This window comes from Dermacentor variabilis, chromosome 11, assembly GCF_050947875.1.
Source record: "Dermacentor variabilis isolate Ectoservices chromosome 11, ASM5094787v1, whole genome shotgun sequence".
NCBI lineage: Eukaryota > Metazoa > Arthropoda > Arachnida > Ixodida > Ixodidae > Dermacentor > Dermacentor variabilis.
Window position 1 is genome coordinate 100673496 of NC_134578.1, and position 17631 is coordinate 100691126.

The 17631-nt window shown below is 46.2% G+C and overlaps 1 protein-coding gene across 1 annotated transcript in view; it reads right to left on the bottom strand.

The window, feature by feature from the left end:
- LOC142564907 (uncharacterized) overlaps positions 1 to 17631 on the bottom strand; it is a 40945-nt gene that overhangs the window by 1246 nt on the left and 22068 nt on the right. The window contains exons 3-5 of the mRNA XM_075676108.1: positions 14052 to 14120; positions 12028 to 12063; positions 10230 to 10295 (exon numbers count right to left, since the gene is read on the bottom strand). Of these exons, the coding sequence (XP_075532223.1) occupies positions 10230 to 10295; positions 12028 to 12063; positions 14052 to 14120 (171 nt within the window). The remainder of the gene's footprint in view (positions 1 to 10229; positions 10296 to 12027; positions 12064 to 14051; positions 14121 to 17631) is intronic.

Below are 17631 nucleotides of genomic sequence, written 5' to 3' on the forward strand. Positions count from 1 at the left end.
CAGGAGATCCTGGGTATTTGGCCGAATCAACATTTTTCTGCTGTCCGCAGTCCGGCCTAGTGCACAATGAGGTCACTGTGTCTATGACAGAGTGCATGTGCTCGAATCAAGAACTTGGGTATCGCGCATGTAATCACATTGAGGAGCACCGACTGGAGCACTGCACAATGTGTTTGTTTTGCACCGTTAACAATGCAGCGAATCCTCTCGCCCTCGAATACTCTCGCTCTCGCAAAGAGGCCTCCGCTGGGGCTTCTTTTCTACTTCTCACCTCTAGACACCTAGCATTTGTTGAAAATTTCATGTGATAACGAAATTCGTTAACGAACAGCCCGGCTAAGGAGCAGCTCTCACAGGATCGAAAATGCCTGCTTACAAAGGCTGTCGTAAATGTGTGTGAGTGATAAAAAAATACACCCGATTCATTGCTCGTTTGTTTGATGTCTTATTACCCTAAATCGGCTGTTTTCATTTGATACCGTCATACCATGCCACTCAGTTCTTTTAGTATGCGATATTGTTTCAGTCATGCGCTGGGTCCTCTTCTGGCGCACGTGAAATTTTGTGTCATTATTCGACCAGAGAAAAGTACTTCATTTGACACATGTTATGGTTTTAAGTTTCCTGCTCGCTTGATGGCGGATTAGCAATGTTATTTTCCTGAATGTAAAAAAGCGATAGTTCCCACTGCAAGAGTATGTTAGCGGGCTGATCAAACTTCGCTTAGTTACATAGCAACACAGATTACAAGTCCGCTGAACACGCTGTGAATTACAGTAAAAATATAGAAATTTCACTGGCTCCTCTCTTGGTATGTTCAGGTGCCTGGGCAGCACTACTCCAACAAACACCGTCATATTCTTACGAAGAACTTACTAGCGGTACACTCGGCGCAAAAAAACTACCACTCTGAGAATCACTGAGTGCTTAAAGCATTGCATGAATTGCTGAGCGTGAATCTTGTGCAATCGCGAAAGAGAAATCACAATCCTCGTAGAAAGGGAAGCACTGCGAGGTAGCGAAACGAACGCACAACACAGAAAAAATAATACATTGTTGTCATACACTTAAAATTATGAATTACTACGTTATCTAGTGGCACGTGCTTCATCGTAGTTTGTTCATAATAAATTTGCTGATCACATGAGCCAAAAAAATGTTTGAGGCCAACCACTCAACCTAAAACCCCACTTCAATGTATATTCATTTACCTGTACTATTATATATATATATATATATATATATATATATATATATGTGTGTGTATACCGTTTTTAAACATATGTACTAACGTTAGCAATATAAACAGGAACACGTAAACGCGGATTAGATAGCCTCGAAACCGAGTTAGAGCGATGCGCTGATGGGGCCGTCAAAAACTCTGTGGAAAGGGGGGCGCTCTTCCGCTAGCTTTTGGCACTTCCAGCACCTCTGCGTTTGTCAATAATGACAGCTTAGGGCATTTCAGTAGCCGCCAACAGTGGCCAGTGTCGGATATGTGTCGCAGTGACTTACAGCGAGTCATGTTTATTTCTTTCATGCTTTTTCATTCATTTTCCATGTGCAACCGTTTGAATGCACTTTTAGATGTTTCTCAAATTTTAAACCGATTGTGTTATTGACCCGAGGAGTTGTCCGTGGCACAATGAACAGCGGCGCGGAGACATTGGAACCCAAGACGATGGACAAATAGAATAACGATGAAAAAAAATGATGGGTGAGAAGTCGCTTGTGTGAATTTGTCTTGTTCAGGCCTGATTCACTGTTTTCTCGGAACCACTTATGTAGAACACTACAGTCACCAACGCAAAACAGTGAAATGTGATCCGGCAGCCATTCCGATGTCTCGAGTTCCCCTTAAACATCGTGAGGATTGCATAGAAATCTCTAAAAGAGGTCTTGCGCAGTGTAATATTGCTCTCGTGATAAGGGGTCCATTAAACACCGTCAACAGCATTGACCAGGCTTGCCAAAACGAAGGAGGCATAAGCGATGCGCCGCACCAGAGACGTCATCATTCAAGTTCGGCTGACCGTGATTTTTGCAATGTTGCTGCAGTGAACGAGAAGCCATTTGAAATTGCAAAGACAATGTGAAATGCTCACGGCCGGGAATATTTGAGTGATAGCGAAGTACTGCGAAGGCTCAGTGAAGCAGGATTACGAAGTCACTAGACTTCGCAATCCTGCTCAGGCCTGCTCAGGCAAACCTCAGGCAGGTCACCTGAGGTTTGCTAGCGAACACTTTAGCTGGAACAAGGAGGAGTGGAAATATGTGGATTTCTCAGATGAGTCTGCATTTTGAAGCCGCAGGGATCAACAAAAGAGAATGTGGCGGAGAGAGAGCACACGCTTTAGTCTAGGCAGAAAGCACCGGTGGATGTCCGTCTGTGAACGTTTTGGTGGGGGCGAATTCACATGATGGCCTAGGTCACTGGCAAGAATTGATCGGATGTTTATCTGTGTTGATTATTTGCACATTGTTCGAGCACGTGATTGCGTACGTGTTGAATCACCGCATCCAGATGGGTAATACATTGCCGGGACGCCAGCTGTGCCCAACAACGTTGACAGCGAAGACGACGACCTCGTGTGTGCAAGCGAGGGTGCTAGAGAAGAAGAAGCCTAAACTGAATGCTTGTTCTAATTCTGTAGATTAAATACTGCTGCCGCCTTTGTCTCAAGTGAGCCGTGACACTGGTGGAGGTGCTGGATATCGCACCGTCGCATAATGATAGGGAGGACTACTGCGAGTAGCCCTTCATCCAGCCCTTCAAGACACCATCCACGCGTCGAGACACCTGTGCACCGCGCAAGCCGCCGACTGCAACGTCTGTGCCCGGAATTCGGTCTCTTGCAACGAACTTCGTCAGCGACCTCACCGACTCAGGAAATGACGCTTGCAAGTCCAACACAGGTGACTGTCCAAAACAATCTATTCCCCACAAGCTTCCACGGTGACACGTACGAAGACGCCGAAGACTGGCTGGACCAGTACGAATGCGTAGCTGAAGTCAATCAGTGGCGTCCGGACCAGAAGCTTGCCAATGTGTCCTCGCGCAAGGACGTGGTTCCAAAAGTGCGAGGCACATTTGACAACCTTGGACGAATTTTGCCGTCGGCTACTTGACACCTTCGGAAGCACTGATCGCCGAGGGAATGCACAACGCCTTCTCGAGTTGCGCATTCAGAAGCCCAACGAAAGTGTCTCCATGTCTGCTGTGGACATGTCTCGTTTGTTTCGCCGCGCGGATCCCAACATGCCGAATTTGAAGAAGCTGAGCCCTCTCATGTGCGACATCAAAGAACACCTATTCGCTCGCGCGTAACCCGCCTACAACAGTGAAATAGTTCATTCAGGAAGCCACAGCAATCGAGCGGGCGCTCCAGCAGCTTTGTCGGCAATACAAACGCCTGACTAATGATGCACCTGCACGAGCCGCAGTACTCACAGTGACAGACGAGACCTCGCTGCGTCAACTAATAAGAGACATTGTGCGCTGGGAGATTGCGAAGCAAACTGTGACACCGAAGGAGTTTACTGTTGCTCCGGTCGCTGAAGCTGTTCGCCAAGAAATTCGGCAAGCATTAGCATCTCCTGAGCCACTTCTTGAACTGTGCTCCGAACCGCGCTTCGAGCCACGCGCATGTAGCTACACAGACGCTGTCCGTCGCCCGCTTTCTACCGTGCCGGTACAGCAGTACCACCAGCGGCCACCTATAGCTGCCTGGATAAAGAGGGAGCATTTCAGGCGACCCCAGCTTCGCAGGACCGAGGCCTGCGAAGAGCTACAGACAAAAGGCAGCCCTACCGACTGCCTTTTGCCTTTTCAGACTACAGGCTGCCTTTTCAAGGCCTACAAACAAAGGGCAGTCAGACGCTTCCTGGGCATATGCGCATATTACCGGCGATTTATTGCGGGTTTTGCACGCATCGCCTCACCGCTCACCTGCTTAACCATAGAAGATCTCACGTTTGTGTGGGGCGAGGAGCAGGAGGCGGCATTTAACGAGTTGCAGCATCGTCTACAAACTCCGCCTGTTCTTGCCCACTTTGACGTGGATGCACCGACAATGATCCACACCGATGCCAGCAACGTAGGTCGTGGCGCGGCCCTTGTTCAGCCGCAAGACGGAGCTGAGCGAGTCATCGCTTACGCGAGTAGAACTTTGTCACGTGGCGAGTCGAACTACTCCGCCACAGAGAAGGAATGCTTGGCTGTAGTACGGGCAGTTACCAAGTTCCGCCCGTGCATATACGGCCGCCCATTTCAAGTTATAAGTGACCACCATTCTCTCTGCTGGTCGACCAACATGAAAGATCCATCTGCACGTTTGGCACGCTGGAGCCTTCGGCTTCAAGAGTACGACATTACAGTGGTCTATGAATCGGTAAGGCAGCACTTAGACGCTGACTGCCTTTCCGGATCGCCGATAGAGTCGTCAGGCGGAGATGATGACGAATCCGCAGGCTTTTAAGAGTTCTTGATGCGGCCACCTTCTCTCAACAACAGCAAGATGACCAGGAGTTCGCGTCACTATTTAATTTCTTGGAAGGCCGCACCAAAAACAAGCCCAGATTGTTCTCAAGGCACCTGTCATCATTCCGCCTATGCAACAGTGTTCGTTTCAGGAGGAACTTCTCATCAACAGGGAATAGATACCTACTAGCCGTCCCTAAAACTCTGCGCAATAAAATTTTGCAGGCCTGTTAAGATGCTACCTCAGGTCACTTAGGCTACACAAGAACATTAGCACGCATAAAAGAAAAGTATTATTGGGCACGGCTCGCAGCACAGGTGAAGCACTACGTTCGAACGTGCCTTGACTGTCCGCGACGAAAAGTGCTACCTACGAAACCTGCTGGACTATTACATCCCGTTCCAGTGCCGGAAACACCGTTTGCACAAATTGGGATGGATCTTTTGAGCCCATTCCAAATATCTACTGCCGGAAATAAGTGAATCATAGTCGCGACAGAGTACCTCACGCGATATGCTGAAACCAAGGCACTTCCTAGCAGCGCAGCAGCCGAGGCCGCACAGTTCTTCATCGAAAACGTCGTCCTGAGGCACGGTGATCCAGCGGTCATCGTAATCGACAGGGGAACCGCGTTCACCGCTGAACTTTTGCGAACTGTACTCACCCTTAGCGGCACGGCACGCAAAAGGATAACAGCCTATCACCCGCAAAGCAATGGACTTACGGAGCGCCTCAACAAGATTTTCACAGACATGCTGTGCATGTATGTTGATGTGGAACACAAGAACTGGGCCCAAATATTACCCTACGTAACGTTTGCTTATAATACGGCTCGGCAAGAAACAACAAGCATGACGCCATTCAGCCTCCTACACGGTCGAGAAGTGACTACAATGCTGGATGCTATGCTTCCTCATGATTCCAGCGATTCCGAGACTGACGCCGCAGATATTACAGAGCGCGCCGAAGAAGCAAGACAGCTCGCGCGCGTTCGCATAGCTAGCCAGCAAGACCGTGATGGCCGACGTTACAGTCAACACCATCGATGTGTCTCTACCAGCATGGCCAAAGAGTCTGGGTTTGGGCTCCAATACGCCACCGAAGCCTCGCGGAGAAACTTCTGGGCCGATCCTTTGGACCATACAACGTTCTACGACGTCTTAGCGACGTCAACTATGAAGTCGTTCCTGACAGCCCATCCTGCTCGAGAAGCCGTCAGGACCTGCCTGAGGCTGTGCACGTGGTGCGCATGAAACCTTATTTTTCTGAATGACATGGACACTCTCTGGTTTGCTGGACACCTGATGCTACCCGCCGAGCATCGGGACGATGCTCCTTCTGGAGGGGGGCAAATGCCGCGACGCCATCTGCGCCCAACAACGTTGAAGATGAAGACGACGACCTCGTGTGTGCAAGCGAGGGTCCTAGGGAAGAAGCCCAAACTGAACGCTTCTTCTAATTGTCTAGATTACATACGTAAATACGTAAATAATACACTGCTCTCCGCCTTTGCCTCAAGTGAACCGTGACAATATTCTTCCAACATGACTTGTCTCCCGTTACCACTGCGAAAGACGTGGTATGCCTTTGGATCAGTCAAGGTTAATGCAAATACAATGGTGTGCGAAGGCTGCTGATACTAAAATTATAGAGCACGTTCAGCGATATATAAAAGTAAACATTTCCAAGTTATCTCTGGACTTGACAACCTCCGACCAATTGTGGCAAGCTGTGTAACAATAGTGTAAGTTCCTTAAGCGTGATACTGCCTTTATCAAGGCCCTCTACAGGTGATTACATTATATAATGGAGACAGTCATTCATGGTGGCGGCAGTGTGACGCATTGGTAGGTCTCTGAAAGCAAAAGTACAGAAAAAGGAAGATATGGTAGGGCTACACTGGTCCCCTATTTTCGAGTGGTTTTCATTTTTTCACCTTCTTCCGTATTTATTTCACACCTAAATGTGCGTATTTTCATCGAATACATTTCCAAAATAAATTTTTAAAAGCAGCAAAAATTTTTTTGCGGGTCACCCTTGTGGGCTACATTTCCCGCTTTTACAACATTTACGATAGAGCAACCTTGGACAATTCGATTGTGAGGTAATATGTAAGCATTATTTGTGGTCGCTCATCTTGTAATCATGCAACGAATGATTGACTGAGGAGCCGCGTTGGCACACCATGGCTCATTGCGTCGGGTATCACGCAGTGTGCTCACAATATGGCAGTGACGTGTTGCAATGCTCTAATTGATGAACCTAATTACATGTAATTGTTCTTATCGGGCGGAATAATGTAATCGTAATTATTCTCCATTTGGGTAAAGTAATGCACTGTGAAATAATTTTCATTAGCCTTATTGCTTCGTGGCTCAAATGATGGCACACTTTTCGTATGTCCATTGCCAGAATGGTGCGAATTCTTCGGGAGGGGCCAAGAATGAGAACCATACCAGAAAGCTACGCAAGGTCATCCTCTGTGCCCAGATGGGGACGGAATCCGATTTGACCACGTTAATACAAGGAATATTGCTCGAGCCCCTATGTAGTACGTGTCGCGAGCATATGCATTGGGCGCATATGAGCGATATCTTCTGAGTGGTTTCTGTCTATGGGAACAGGAAGAAATTATGCATGCCGTCAGGAATCAGGAAGGGATTCTGTAGACCAAGCTTCGTTTATGGCGCACAGCAACACATTGAGAACCTTGCCTTCGGTGTGTTATACGGTATACCATTCGATCTTGGTGCATTTCATGGCTTCGACAGGTATATTGCTGCTAAAAAATTCCCTATAGCGAACGCAGCTTGTATACCCTCATGTCAGCAAGCGTAGGCCCCTTGCCTGCATTCATTGGAAGGCCATCTTGAAGAACAGAGGAGGCGGTTCTGTGCCCAAAGCAAGTTAAAAACGTTCAGACCACAGTTTCAGCGAATACCACTGGTGGCAGGCAAGATGCTAACAAGGCGCAGCTTACGGGACCTGGAGGGTACCAAGCGCGCTACATTGCTTTGAAGGCGCGCCAAATAGATGCATTGGGGAGTAACAGCCGAGAGAAGAGCATCAGTCTGTCCAGCAGCCAAGTTCAATGTGGTGTTCATGGCACCGAGCTACTGCTAAGGCGTCGGACCTCCAACCGAATGGTAGTTGATGTAGTGTCGTGTGCGGATGCAAGTTCTGCTTGCCGAAGGGACGCGTAGAGAAGTAGAAGTTGCAAATGTGGAGTGGTTCGCGATTCTTCAACCCATGACGTACCTGTTGCTTGAACTAGTGTCGCACTAACACAATGGGACGGCTCCCGCAGAAACTTGGAAACAGTGTTTTCTGATACCGCCCGGTATCGATCCCAATCCACCACTTGATGCAGCAGGCGGAGGCGGCGTGGTCCGACCTAAGTTGAGCCAAGGTGAATAGGACGGTGGCTTCTACCCCAGATGTGGGGTTCACAGGGCCACGACACGGTCATCTTTTCTTGCTAGCAAGACAAGCATGGTGAGTTTTTTGCGTGCGCGAGGGTGGACACTTCAGCGGGTAGGCGCTGATACAATATTATGCAGCGTAAACTGGGCGTTCCCAAATGTACCCAGCACACGCATACCGCGCGCAGTGAAAATGGCGTAACACCATATGGTGGGGAGCGCGTCATATTCTCGTGCTACAATAATGGGGTAGCCAGGATGATTCTGTCTTAGAGGCACCCATCACAACTTCTTCCCATAAAGGGTACAACCATGAAAGCCCAACGGGGCTCTGATGAAGAGTGGATGGTACAAATACTGTCTTTCCTAGAGGTATATTAAGCTTCGCCCTTCTATGGTCCAACAAAGAAGACAATGAGAATGCCACAAATCCGAAAATGGGTGACAGGCCGTTCGATTCTTGAAGCATTAGAGCCCAAACAAGCAGCTTCCGATATTTTAGAAGCTGGCGCAGCTCTCCGAACTTCTAAGTCATGTCGCGATAGTTCCACTGTAAAATGCCTTCTGATGCACTTGAAGATGTAGCAACCATCAGAGGTTGAGGTTAGAAATTAGAACCGAGGCGAGTTGCTGGAGTTGTTGCACAATGAAAGGCAAGAATTTATTGTTTCAAAGCAATTTCCACGTAGATGCCTGGTAAGCCACAAGAGAAGGAACGCTGGTCGACGAAAAATGACATGACCGCGTTCCGTCACGACGAAGCTGGAGCACTGTGCGAAGTTCCTTGGGACACTGCATTTCCTTTTCAAGGGAGGTCCGGCAAGCGTCGATCTCGAACTTTTCCTTCGCCAAGGGTAGCGGCGTGCCTTCCATCGATTGTGACGCCCCTTGTGATCGTGAAATGGACGACCTAACAGCTTTGTTATATATATAGGTACTTGCTGCTGTCACCTGGCTAGCCTCCTCTTCTACTATAACCAGAATGACCTAACGGTTGTACACACGGACTTGCTTCATCGGCGGATCTTGAGGGGCTGGTGGCTGGCCGAGCTTTCTTAGTGACCTTCAATTTGGTGTGGCACGTCGTGGATGGGATGTCATGATTGTTTGTTTAGCACAGACCGCATCAAAACGATGATGATGTTTGAGGCTCATGGTGTCCTCCTTGGTTGGGTAGGGGCAGGATGACGTCATGTGTCCCTCTTCGTAGCGAGAGTAGCAGTACACAATGGAAGGCTTGACCGGAGGCGCGGGCAGTACGCAGCCGTAATATAGGAGACGTTCAGATGCGGAATTGGGACCTTCAAGCGTTTTTAGGAACGCACGATCGCGCCCATGCAGCGAGCAGTCGGGACCTTGTGCCTGGAACACGACAGTTCCTGCAGGAGCATTTCAGGCCCTTCGTCGTGAACAACGACATTAACTAGATATTGCCTTAATTCACTACCATTCGCGAGGTGCGCCGGTACTAGAAGGACACATTCTTCTAAGACTGTATCTGTTTCAGTTCTTAGAGCCTATAAACTAGCGCCAGAGGTGACACCCATGCTGAGCCCGTACATGTAGGTTTGTGTAGAGCGAAATCTTTGGGGGGGGGGGACGAAATCTGGAAATCTCGAGGCAGGCGTTCAGAGCCGCTTGAATGATACGCTTGGGCAGAGAGGATACGTCATATTTACAACGAGGCTTGTCAACCGCTTTATACTATGTTGTCGCTCGAGACACTGAAGACGCATGTGTCGGTCGTGCGTGCAGGTCTTCTGGAGAGCGAGGTCTTATTGGCGCCGTTGAAGCTACATTTACATCCAACTGAAAGCCAGTAGCTTCCGTTGTTCTCTTGGCCGAGGTGTGCTCTGCGACTGCAGGGCTGCTGTGCTCCATGTTGGTGGTATCCATCGTCAGGGTACCCTTTTCGCATGTTTCCTTCTCACGCGAGAAGGAGACGGTCCTGGTAACGATGGCAGTTGCATCGGTAATGCTGCGCTCCCTCGACATAGCGGATTGCAACACACCGGGCGGAAGCAGCACAAAAAGACTGGATGGTGCGGCCGCAGGAGGTGGTAGAAGGCGATGAACTAACTAAATATGCGCCAGTAGCAGTTACGAAGCACCAATGTGGTTACCAAACAAGAGGGTTCCAGCAGCGGCACAAACACAACAAACTGGACGAAAATCCGGAGCTATGGAAGAACACGTACGAGCAGAATTAAAGAGCGCTGGCCTGGCGTGGAGTTAGTATCGAAAATCAGCGTTCAGATGATGTTTAGCTGTCAAGTACCGCTAGGTGCCGGTAGCAGAGCGTTTCGGAATTGCTTCAAACACTTACCAAGCCCCCTTCTGCACCGTTTCCGTAGGCGTCTGACAAGTTCAACTTGGTGTACAATGGCATGCTCTGTGGGAAGAAATACACAAGACATCTCAATACATCTTCTAAGTGGCTCATTTTGTCGCAGAGAATGCAGAAGTTGCAGCAAAGAAACTTTTCTCAGAATCACCAACACTGCGACGACTTCTGTCATTCTAATCTATGGCTTCCGTATTGAGGAAGCTTTCACACGTGAGCTCCTATTTCGAAACAAAGGAACGAATCGATACTTTTTGTTGACATCGACTTCAATGATTTTGACAACTGTTGTTGGAATTAAAATAACTCAACATCTAGGAACCATGGCGAAAATTTGATTTGGTTCTGGCTTAACAAACCCTGACTAACATGCCTACGAAGAAAAAAATCAGCAATAAAAATGGTCTCAAAATTAAGCTGAATATATATATTTGTACATCTGAAATAGTCAACATACTGTTTACCTAACACTGCCATGTAATGTGTGAGTATATTCCGATAAGCTATTTGTAATACAGTTATAAACTAAGCAATAACGTCACATGTTTTGGAAGTTGGTATATCATTTTTATCTGCTTAATGTTCTGCCGAACGGGGTGCCTCACAATTAACGGATGGGCTATAGGGCGTTCAATTGCACATATAATTAAATACTAACCAAACGGTATGCCACTTCACATGCAATAAAACGTAGACAGAAATACATAATAAATACAAAATTTATTGTAGATACGAAAGCTAAAAAAATTCACTGGAGAATACAATACTCCAGAAAGCAAAATTTGAGCACAGCTCTATACGTGATTTCATTTCGCGGTATATTGAATGGCGCGGACAATCTGTCTCGTGCAGCACGCAGAAAGCGGAGCGAAGCGTGGGGACACTGCTTCGCTAATCGGGAGATCGCGAGGGGCCACGCGTGAGTGACGCGTGGCCACAATACACAGCATCCGCCACAGACAGTCCTCCGCTCTAGCAGCGCTTCGTTTCCATATAAGGTATCGGTGAACGCACTCGCGGCATACCATGGTTGAACAGACGACGGCGCGCTACTCGAGCGCCATTTCGTAGCGCTCGTCGCGACAGAGCCCGTCTTGCGCAGCGCTACGTTTTTTTCCCTCACGCTTTCCCCATACCCTCCTCCGCCTTCGGATTCATGGTTCGACTGCACGCTCCTCTTCCCCTTTCCTCCTTAGGTTCTCGTCCCTATCGCTGTCTTTCATCCTGCGCTGCTATCCAAGTTTGCTGTTTCATCGTTCTCTGTGCTGGCTGCAACGCTCAACGCAGGAACGGAGGCCTCAGAGATGCGCTCTAAAAGGAAAGTTACTCAGCCGCATAGCATTGCTGCCGGCAAAATATCAGTTGTCTCAGCATCATCACAATAAATGTACAGCTTTCTGTGATGGTCATTCGCACTTACTTCGCCGCCTGGAGTGCCACCCAGAACAGAGCTGTGGTTGGTATTTTAACCGATATTTTAGCGATATTATTGGCGGACACATCTTTTTAGCCTTGAAGACATTTCAGGAGACGCTGAAGCGTGCGGGCGGGCGGTTGTTGTATCATCCTCACCGCTACTTATAAAATATAAACAATTTCCGCAGTCATTAGTGTTTGATACCTGTGTTCCGCTGTCATTGTGTCAGTCCTACAAAGCGCTACAAAAATCTACGGCTCATGAATCGTTAAAAGTCAATTTCATAAACCGACCTCGAACGAATCTATAAAAGGATGTGATAAGTTTGATAAGAATATAAACAACTGATGTGGTCTTACCTACCTTGTTTTTGAATGCTGATATGCAACAGTTGACCACCTGTGGGCCAAGAAAACTCGCTGTAAGTGCGCGCCTTAGCATCACAATAGTCGCAATTGCTCTTCAGCTAACAAAAAAATTTTATTAACCGTACATTTAGTTATACACTGTAATGTGCCGGTGGACAAGAAGATGGAATATACAAGAGGGAGAGAAATAATTAAAGAGGACGGTCAAGATGGACAATTTTAATTAAATACATGCATTTATTACGCATATAAAGTGGTCGTAGCCGGCTATGGGGATCATGGGGATGGTTTTTTGTCGTGCAATATCATTTAAGCAATCAACGTAACGTTCGTAAAAATAACGTATGGGCCGCTGACAGCAAAAGCTAATAGCTTGATGGCAGACTCAGTGCTGCTTCAGGAATCAGCGACCTCATGGGAGCTGCTTCGGCTCAACATTGAGAAGCATCAACTGAGAGAAAAGGCCCTCAACGAGAAAGGTGCGATGCGTATCCGTGCTTTTAATTCCAATTTCTGAGCCAAAAAAAGATGGCGAAGCTCTGATAGCCCTTCGAGGCGTTCGCTGAATCCGCGTTTTTCTCAAGCTCGCTAGTTACCTCAGCGTGCTCATTAATGATCACACTGTAAAGATCTTGTGATTTGCTATGCTGACGTAGAAATACGTATTCATTGTGTTGAGTTACGTCTGCAGGAAGCCGGACCGCCACAATATTGACCCTATATTGTCGGTTACCATGTTTGTGCTTTATGTATTCAAGAAGCCTTTAAAACTATGCACGGACGCTTAACAACACGGTATTACACCTACGTTTTATCAACGACAAGGAAGGCAACTGAAATTGATTTTATATTAATATTAATAATTCTGAAATGCTCAAGAATACTATTTGACAACAGAGAAAGAACGCAAAGTGTTCCTTCGGGGTAGTTCGTAATCCATACTTCTTTATTGTTTTAGGGCTGAATTTACAAAATTCACAAGAGGCACTAGCTGGTGTGATGCTGCTCCGGACCTTCTAAAATTGGATAGAGGGCCTCGCTTTCGTTTTGCTTGCGACCAAGCGTTCACCTTTTATGAATAGCTCAGCCGAAGGTCAGAATGGCGTACTGCATACGTCAATTACTGTAGTTTACTTTCTATGTAGGCGCTGCTCATGGGCGACAACCTTTCGGACTCGCATAGTCTCTCCAGTTTCCACATCAAAGAAGCGCGCGCCTCTGATCATGCACACGTTTATAGGATGTAGGACGGCAGCGAAAACATGGTTTACAGCAACGGTAATTTCTGCATGCCAGGTTGCTTGGTGCGTCAGCTTTCATAGCTGCATAATGAGAGTCCGGAATCAGGAGGGCACCATGGAGTCTGGGGCACTCATTTGAAAATAAAAGTCGATCCACATGAAAAAAATATGGAAGACGATATCAAGAACTTCTGGTGAGCATGACAACTAGTGCCAGATGTATAAAGACAAGTATGCACCCAATTCTAAGGTGAGGGGAGGGGGGACTATTTTTAACTCTGACAATGCAATAACCTGCCTCAGGCTTTCATTAGCGCCTATCATCATTTCAAACGCACAGATAAAGTACCGCGTGGTGCCTTATCACTAAACTGCACTTAATAATGTCTAAATGTTCAGTTTTATTGTGAAGCAGTGCTACTTAGGCATATTTTGGATCAGCGCGCAATGCGTAAATTTCAGCTCGCATCGTTTTTACCTTACTGCAAATGTTACTTTGTATGAAATATGAACTTGTGAATGACAATGTATTTTATTGAACTGAATACAACTGTGAAAATGAGGCAAATAGGAAATAATGTTGTCAAAACACAAGTGCGAAAGCTAAATGCAGAATGTACACTATGAAATGGCATGTTTATTCTCAAAATGCATCAGGCTTTCACAAGGCTAGTTTTTCACGCTGGAAGTTTCCAACATGAAACGTCAAATCGTTCTGATGAAAAAATGCTTTGAAATGGGCATTATTGAAAAGGAAGGATCAAAATTTTTTTGTTACCGGTTCAAGCTCGTTGCCCTGATGTATCCGCTTGCATTCATGGTAGACACCACACGAAATGGGTATAATCTGAGCAAAAAATTAAAATCAATGAGATGGTTATGTCGTTGATCTATAAGTACGTCAATATTAGGTGTATCTAGCATAAGCGATATCTATTTAGCCAGCCTTTGAAAAAGAATACCTCATCGATTATTAAAACTGGAGTGTCTAGTGGCAATACTTGATGCCTAAATTCAGGGTTTCGTGAGACGGAATGTTGATTACAGTTCATTTGTTACACAGTAGCAATCTTTTCAAACTGTAACCAAAACCATCGAAGTAAATCTACTTCCCCGTGGTTCTATGTTCAGTTATATATTTCCCTCATAGTTTCTAGTGTGTGTAGTTCGATATACACTACAGCTCCTCTAGCGATGATATTAGAGCAAACCATCGGTTCAGGCTAGTTGTAATCCATACTTTTTGTTTCAGCGCATAAACTACAACAATGTCAACAGGTGCAAAAACAGGAGAAGCGCCAACTGCAAGATATCCTGTTTTGTAAAGCACACATGTTAGTACGATCAAGTGAATAGTTGTGTTCCTTCTTGTCTTTTTGTTTCTTTTTGCCGGTTTTTCCCTATATATTCTGGACATCTGGCATTAAACGTTAGCCGGAAGTTAGTGCCTTTGACGTTCTTGTCCGTTAGTGCTTTTTCGTAGATTCTGCGCTAAAGCAGAAACAAAGGAGGGTATACATAAAGAGGGGTACGCAGTTGACAAATTAGTACACAGCGTCGCTGCTCCAACTTTTGGTATACATTAGGGAGTTTGCTGTCATCCACTAAGATGTAGTGAAAAGAAATAATAATAATAATAATAATAATAATAATAATAATAATAATAATAATAATAATAATAATAATAATAATAATAATAATAATAATAATAATAATAATAATAATCCTATTTTATGTGCACTGCAAGAGGAAGGCCTCTCCCTGCAATCTACAATTCTTCCTGTCCTGCGCCAACCCATACCAACTAGCACCCGCGAATTTCCTCATTTCATCGCACCACCTAGCCTTTTGCCGCCCTCTACTGCTCTTCCCTTGTCTTGGGACCATTTCTTTTTTGCTAATTGCCCAACGGCTATCTAACCTGCGCGTTATATTACCTGCGCATCGCCTCTTTTTTCTCCTAATGTCAATTACAATATCAGCTATACCTGTTTGATCTCTGATCCAAACTGCTTTCCTTCTACTAACGGTACTATTTAATTAATTATTTCTTTATTATATTTATTTTTAGAGGTGTCTTACAGGCCGCTAGAGGCCTTGGGTAAGGGGGGAGAGTACATTCAAAGATTATACAATGATTAGAATACCATATGTGACAGCGTATGGTATTCTAATGTGCAAGAAATGCGCTAACATACAGTAATGTGGTGTTAAAATTGTACGAAGGACCAACCGGATAGTCTTTAACGCGAGCGGTTAGTGAACAATACACTTTCACAAACTAAAATATAATCAATAGAATTACAAAGGGAGCTGGATATAGTTGACTATAACAAAACAGTTTTTAAAGGATAGTAACACAATAATAATAGGAAACTAAAGAAAACATAACGCGTTAGGTACTGTAGAGTTTGAAACATGCGTTGTTAGAAGATGCCGTAAATTGTTTTGGCCACTCTCATAAGCAATGGTGATAGGAATACTGTTACAAAGGCGAATGATTCTTGAAAGAGCGGAGTAGGTAAATGTGTTAGTCTATCCGTAGATGCCCATAAAATTGAACTGATTGTATAGCCGGTGTGGCCTGTAGCGAGCAGCTTCAAGAGGCAGAACTGATGGCGCTGTAAATTGGACAAATTGATGAACTAATGACAGCAGGGCGATATCATGACGATCGTGAACGGGCTTTAATGAGAGGTTCAGTCTAATTTGTGTTGTTTTGCTATAGACATAACAATGTGAAATAAAAGGCGCATCGATATACTGAATAGATTCAAGATTGTTGATCAAGTATTTCTGATAGGGAGACCAGACGGATGATGTCTATACAAGCTGAAGTGGAACAAATGTTAGATGAGCTTGTTTACAATTGTCTTTAGTAGAATTATGCAACTTGCCTCTTATGGTACCCTAATGATATCGAAGCATTGGCGCATATGAATGCAATGTGCGTTGACGATGAAAGAATGCCTAGCATTCTTTGTTGAATCGCTCTTTGCGCGGTCCTAAACTTGTTCTCAAGCGTCTTTGTCAGTCCCCAAAGTCTCTGCTCCATATGTCAGCAGCGGTAAGATGCACTCATTATTTACCTTCCTCTTCAATCATAATAGTAAGCTTCCCGTCAGGAGCTGGAATTGTCTGCCGTAGGCGATCCAACCCATTTTTATTCTTCTATGAATTTCGTTCTCATGGTCAGGGTTCCCTGTGATTAATTGACCTAGGTAAACATCACAGACTCTAGAGGCTGACGACAGGACGACGACGAAGTTCGAAGGAGGCTTGTGGGCTTTTATGGGTCCGTCTTTTTCGAAGCTTCCTAGCCTTTTTTGGTCACCTAGTGGTGTAAATTTGATATCATCGGATCCGTGAAGAAGAGAAGATTCAGCGGATACCTGATTTTGAGGTGGGCCACCCCTTTTTTGGACTTCATTGGAACTTTTGTGCTCACGCCACGCTGGCCGAGAGCTAGCGTCTGGTAGACCTAGCGCGGCATGGCAGCAATGCACGTTGAAGGGGAAGTGCTCCCGGCGGAGGACTTTACTGAAGACCTGAGATGACGGACAGTGTCCAACCGAAAATCTAGAATTACGACGAGGCATGGATTAGGTGATGGCGGTTCGCCAAGTGAGATGCCTGAACGACGGGGCGCAGGTGAACGGCGCGGAGGCTCGGCAATCAAGAATCGCATTGTGAAGGCGTCGCGCATGCCACCGATGCCACAAGAACACATCAAAATAGTCATTCGCCCACGGGGTGGACTGAATTTGGAGAAAGTTAGCTCTACAGCGGTGGGCAAGGCAATCGTAGAGGCGGCAGGCCTCGGTATTGAACAGATTCGGGAAGATGTTATTTGCCCGAACTTTATGGAAAATATCTTGGTGGCTAGTACGCCAGAAAGGAGCAACGCTGAACGATATGTGAGATTCAGGTCAATCAGATTGGCAGACAAGGATTTTGAAGTCAGTGCGTACGAGACGGCCCCACACACTACGTGTAAGGGGGTCATTCGCAATGTAGACATTATGGATGGCCCCGCGACACTTGAGCGGAACATTGTTAACGATCGCAATCCGCTGGCTATGGCGGCCAAACGCATCAAAAACACAGGATCAGTCATCATTGTTTTCGATGGGTTAAAGGTGCCCAATTTCGTCAGATATGGGCCAACTCTGGTACGGTGCTTCCTGTATCGAAAGCAGTTGGATGTATGTTATGTGTGTGGCAAGCTTGGACATCAGGCGGACGTCTGCCCAGCCCCCGATTGTTTTGAATGCCGAGGATGCGGGGCTCGGAACCCTGAAGAGGATCACAACTGTGTGCCTTGTTGCAAGCTTTGTGGCGGACGACACCTGACCGCG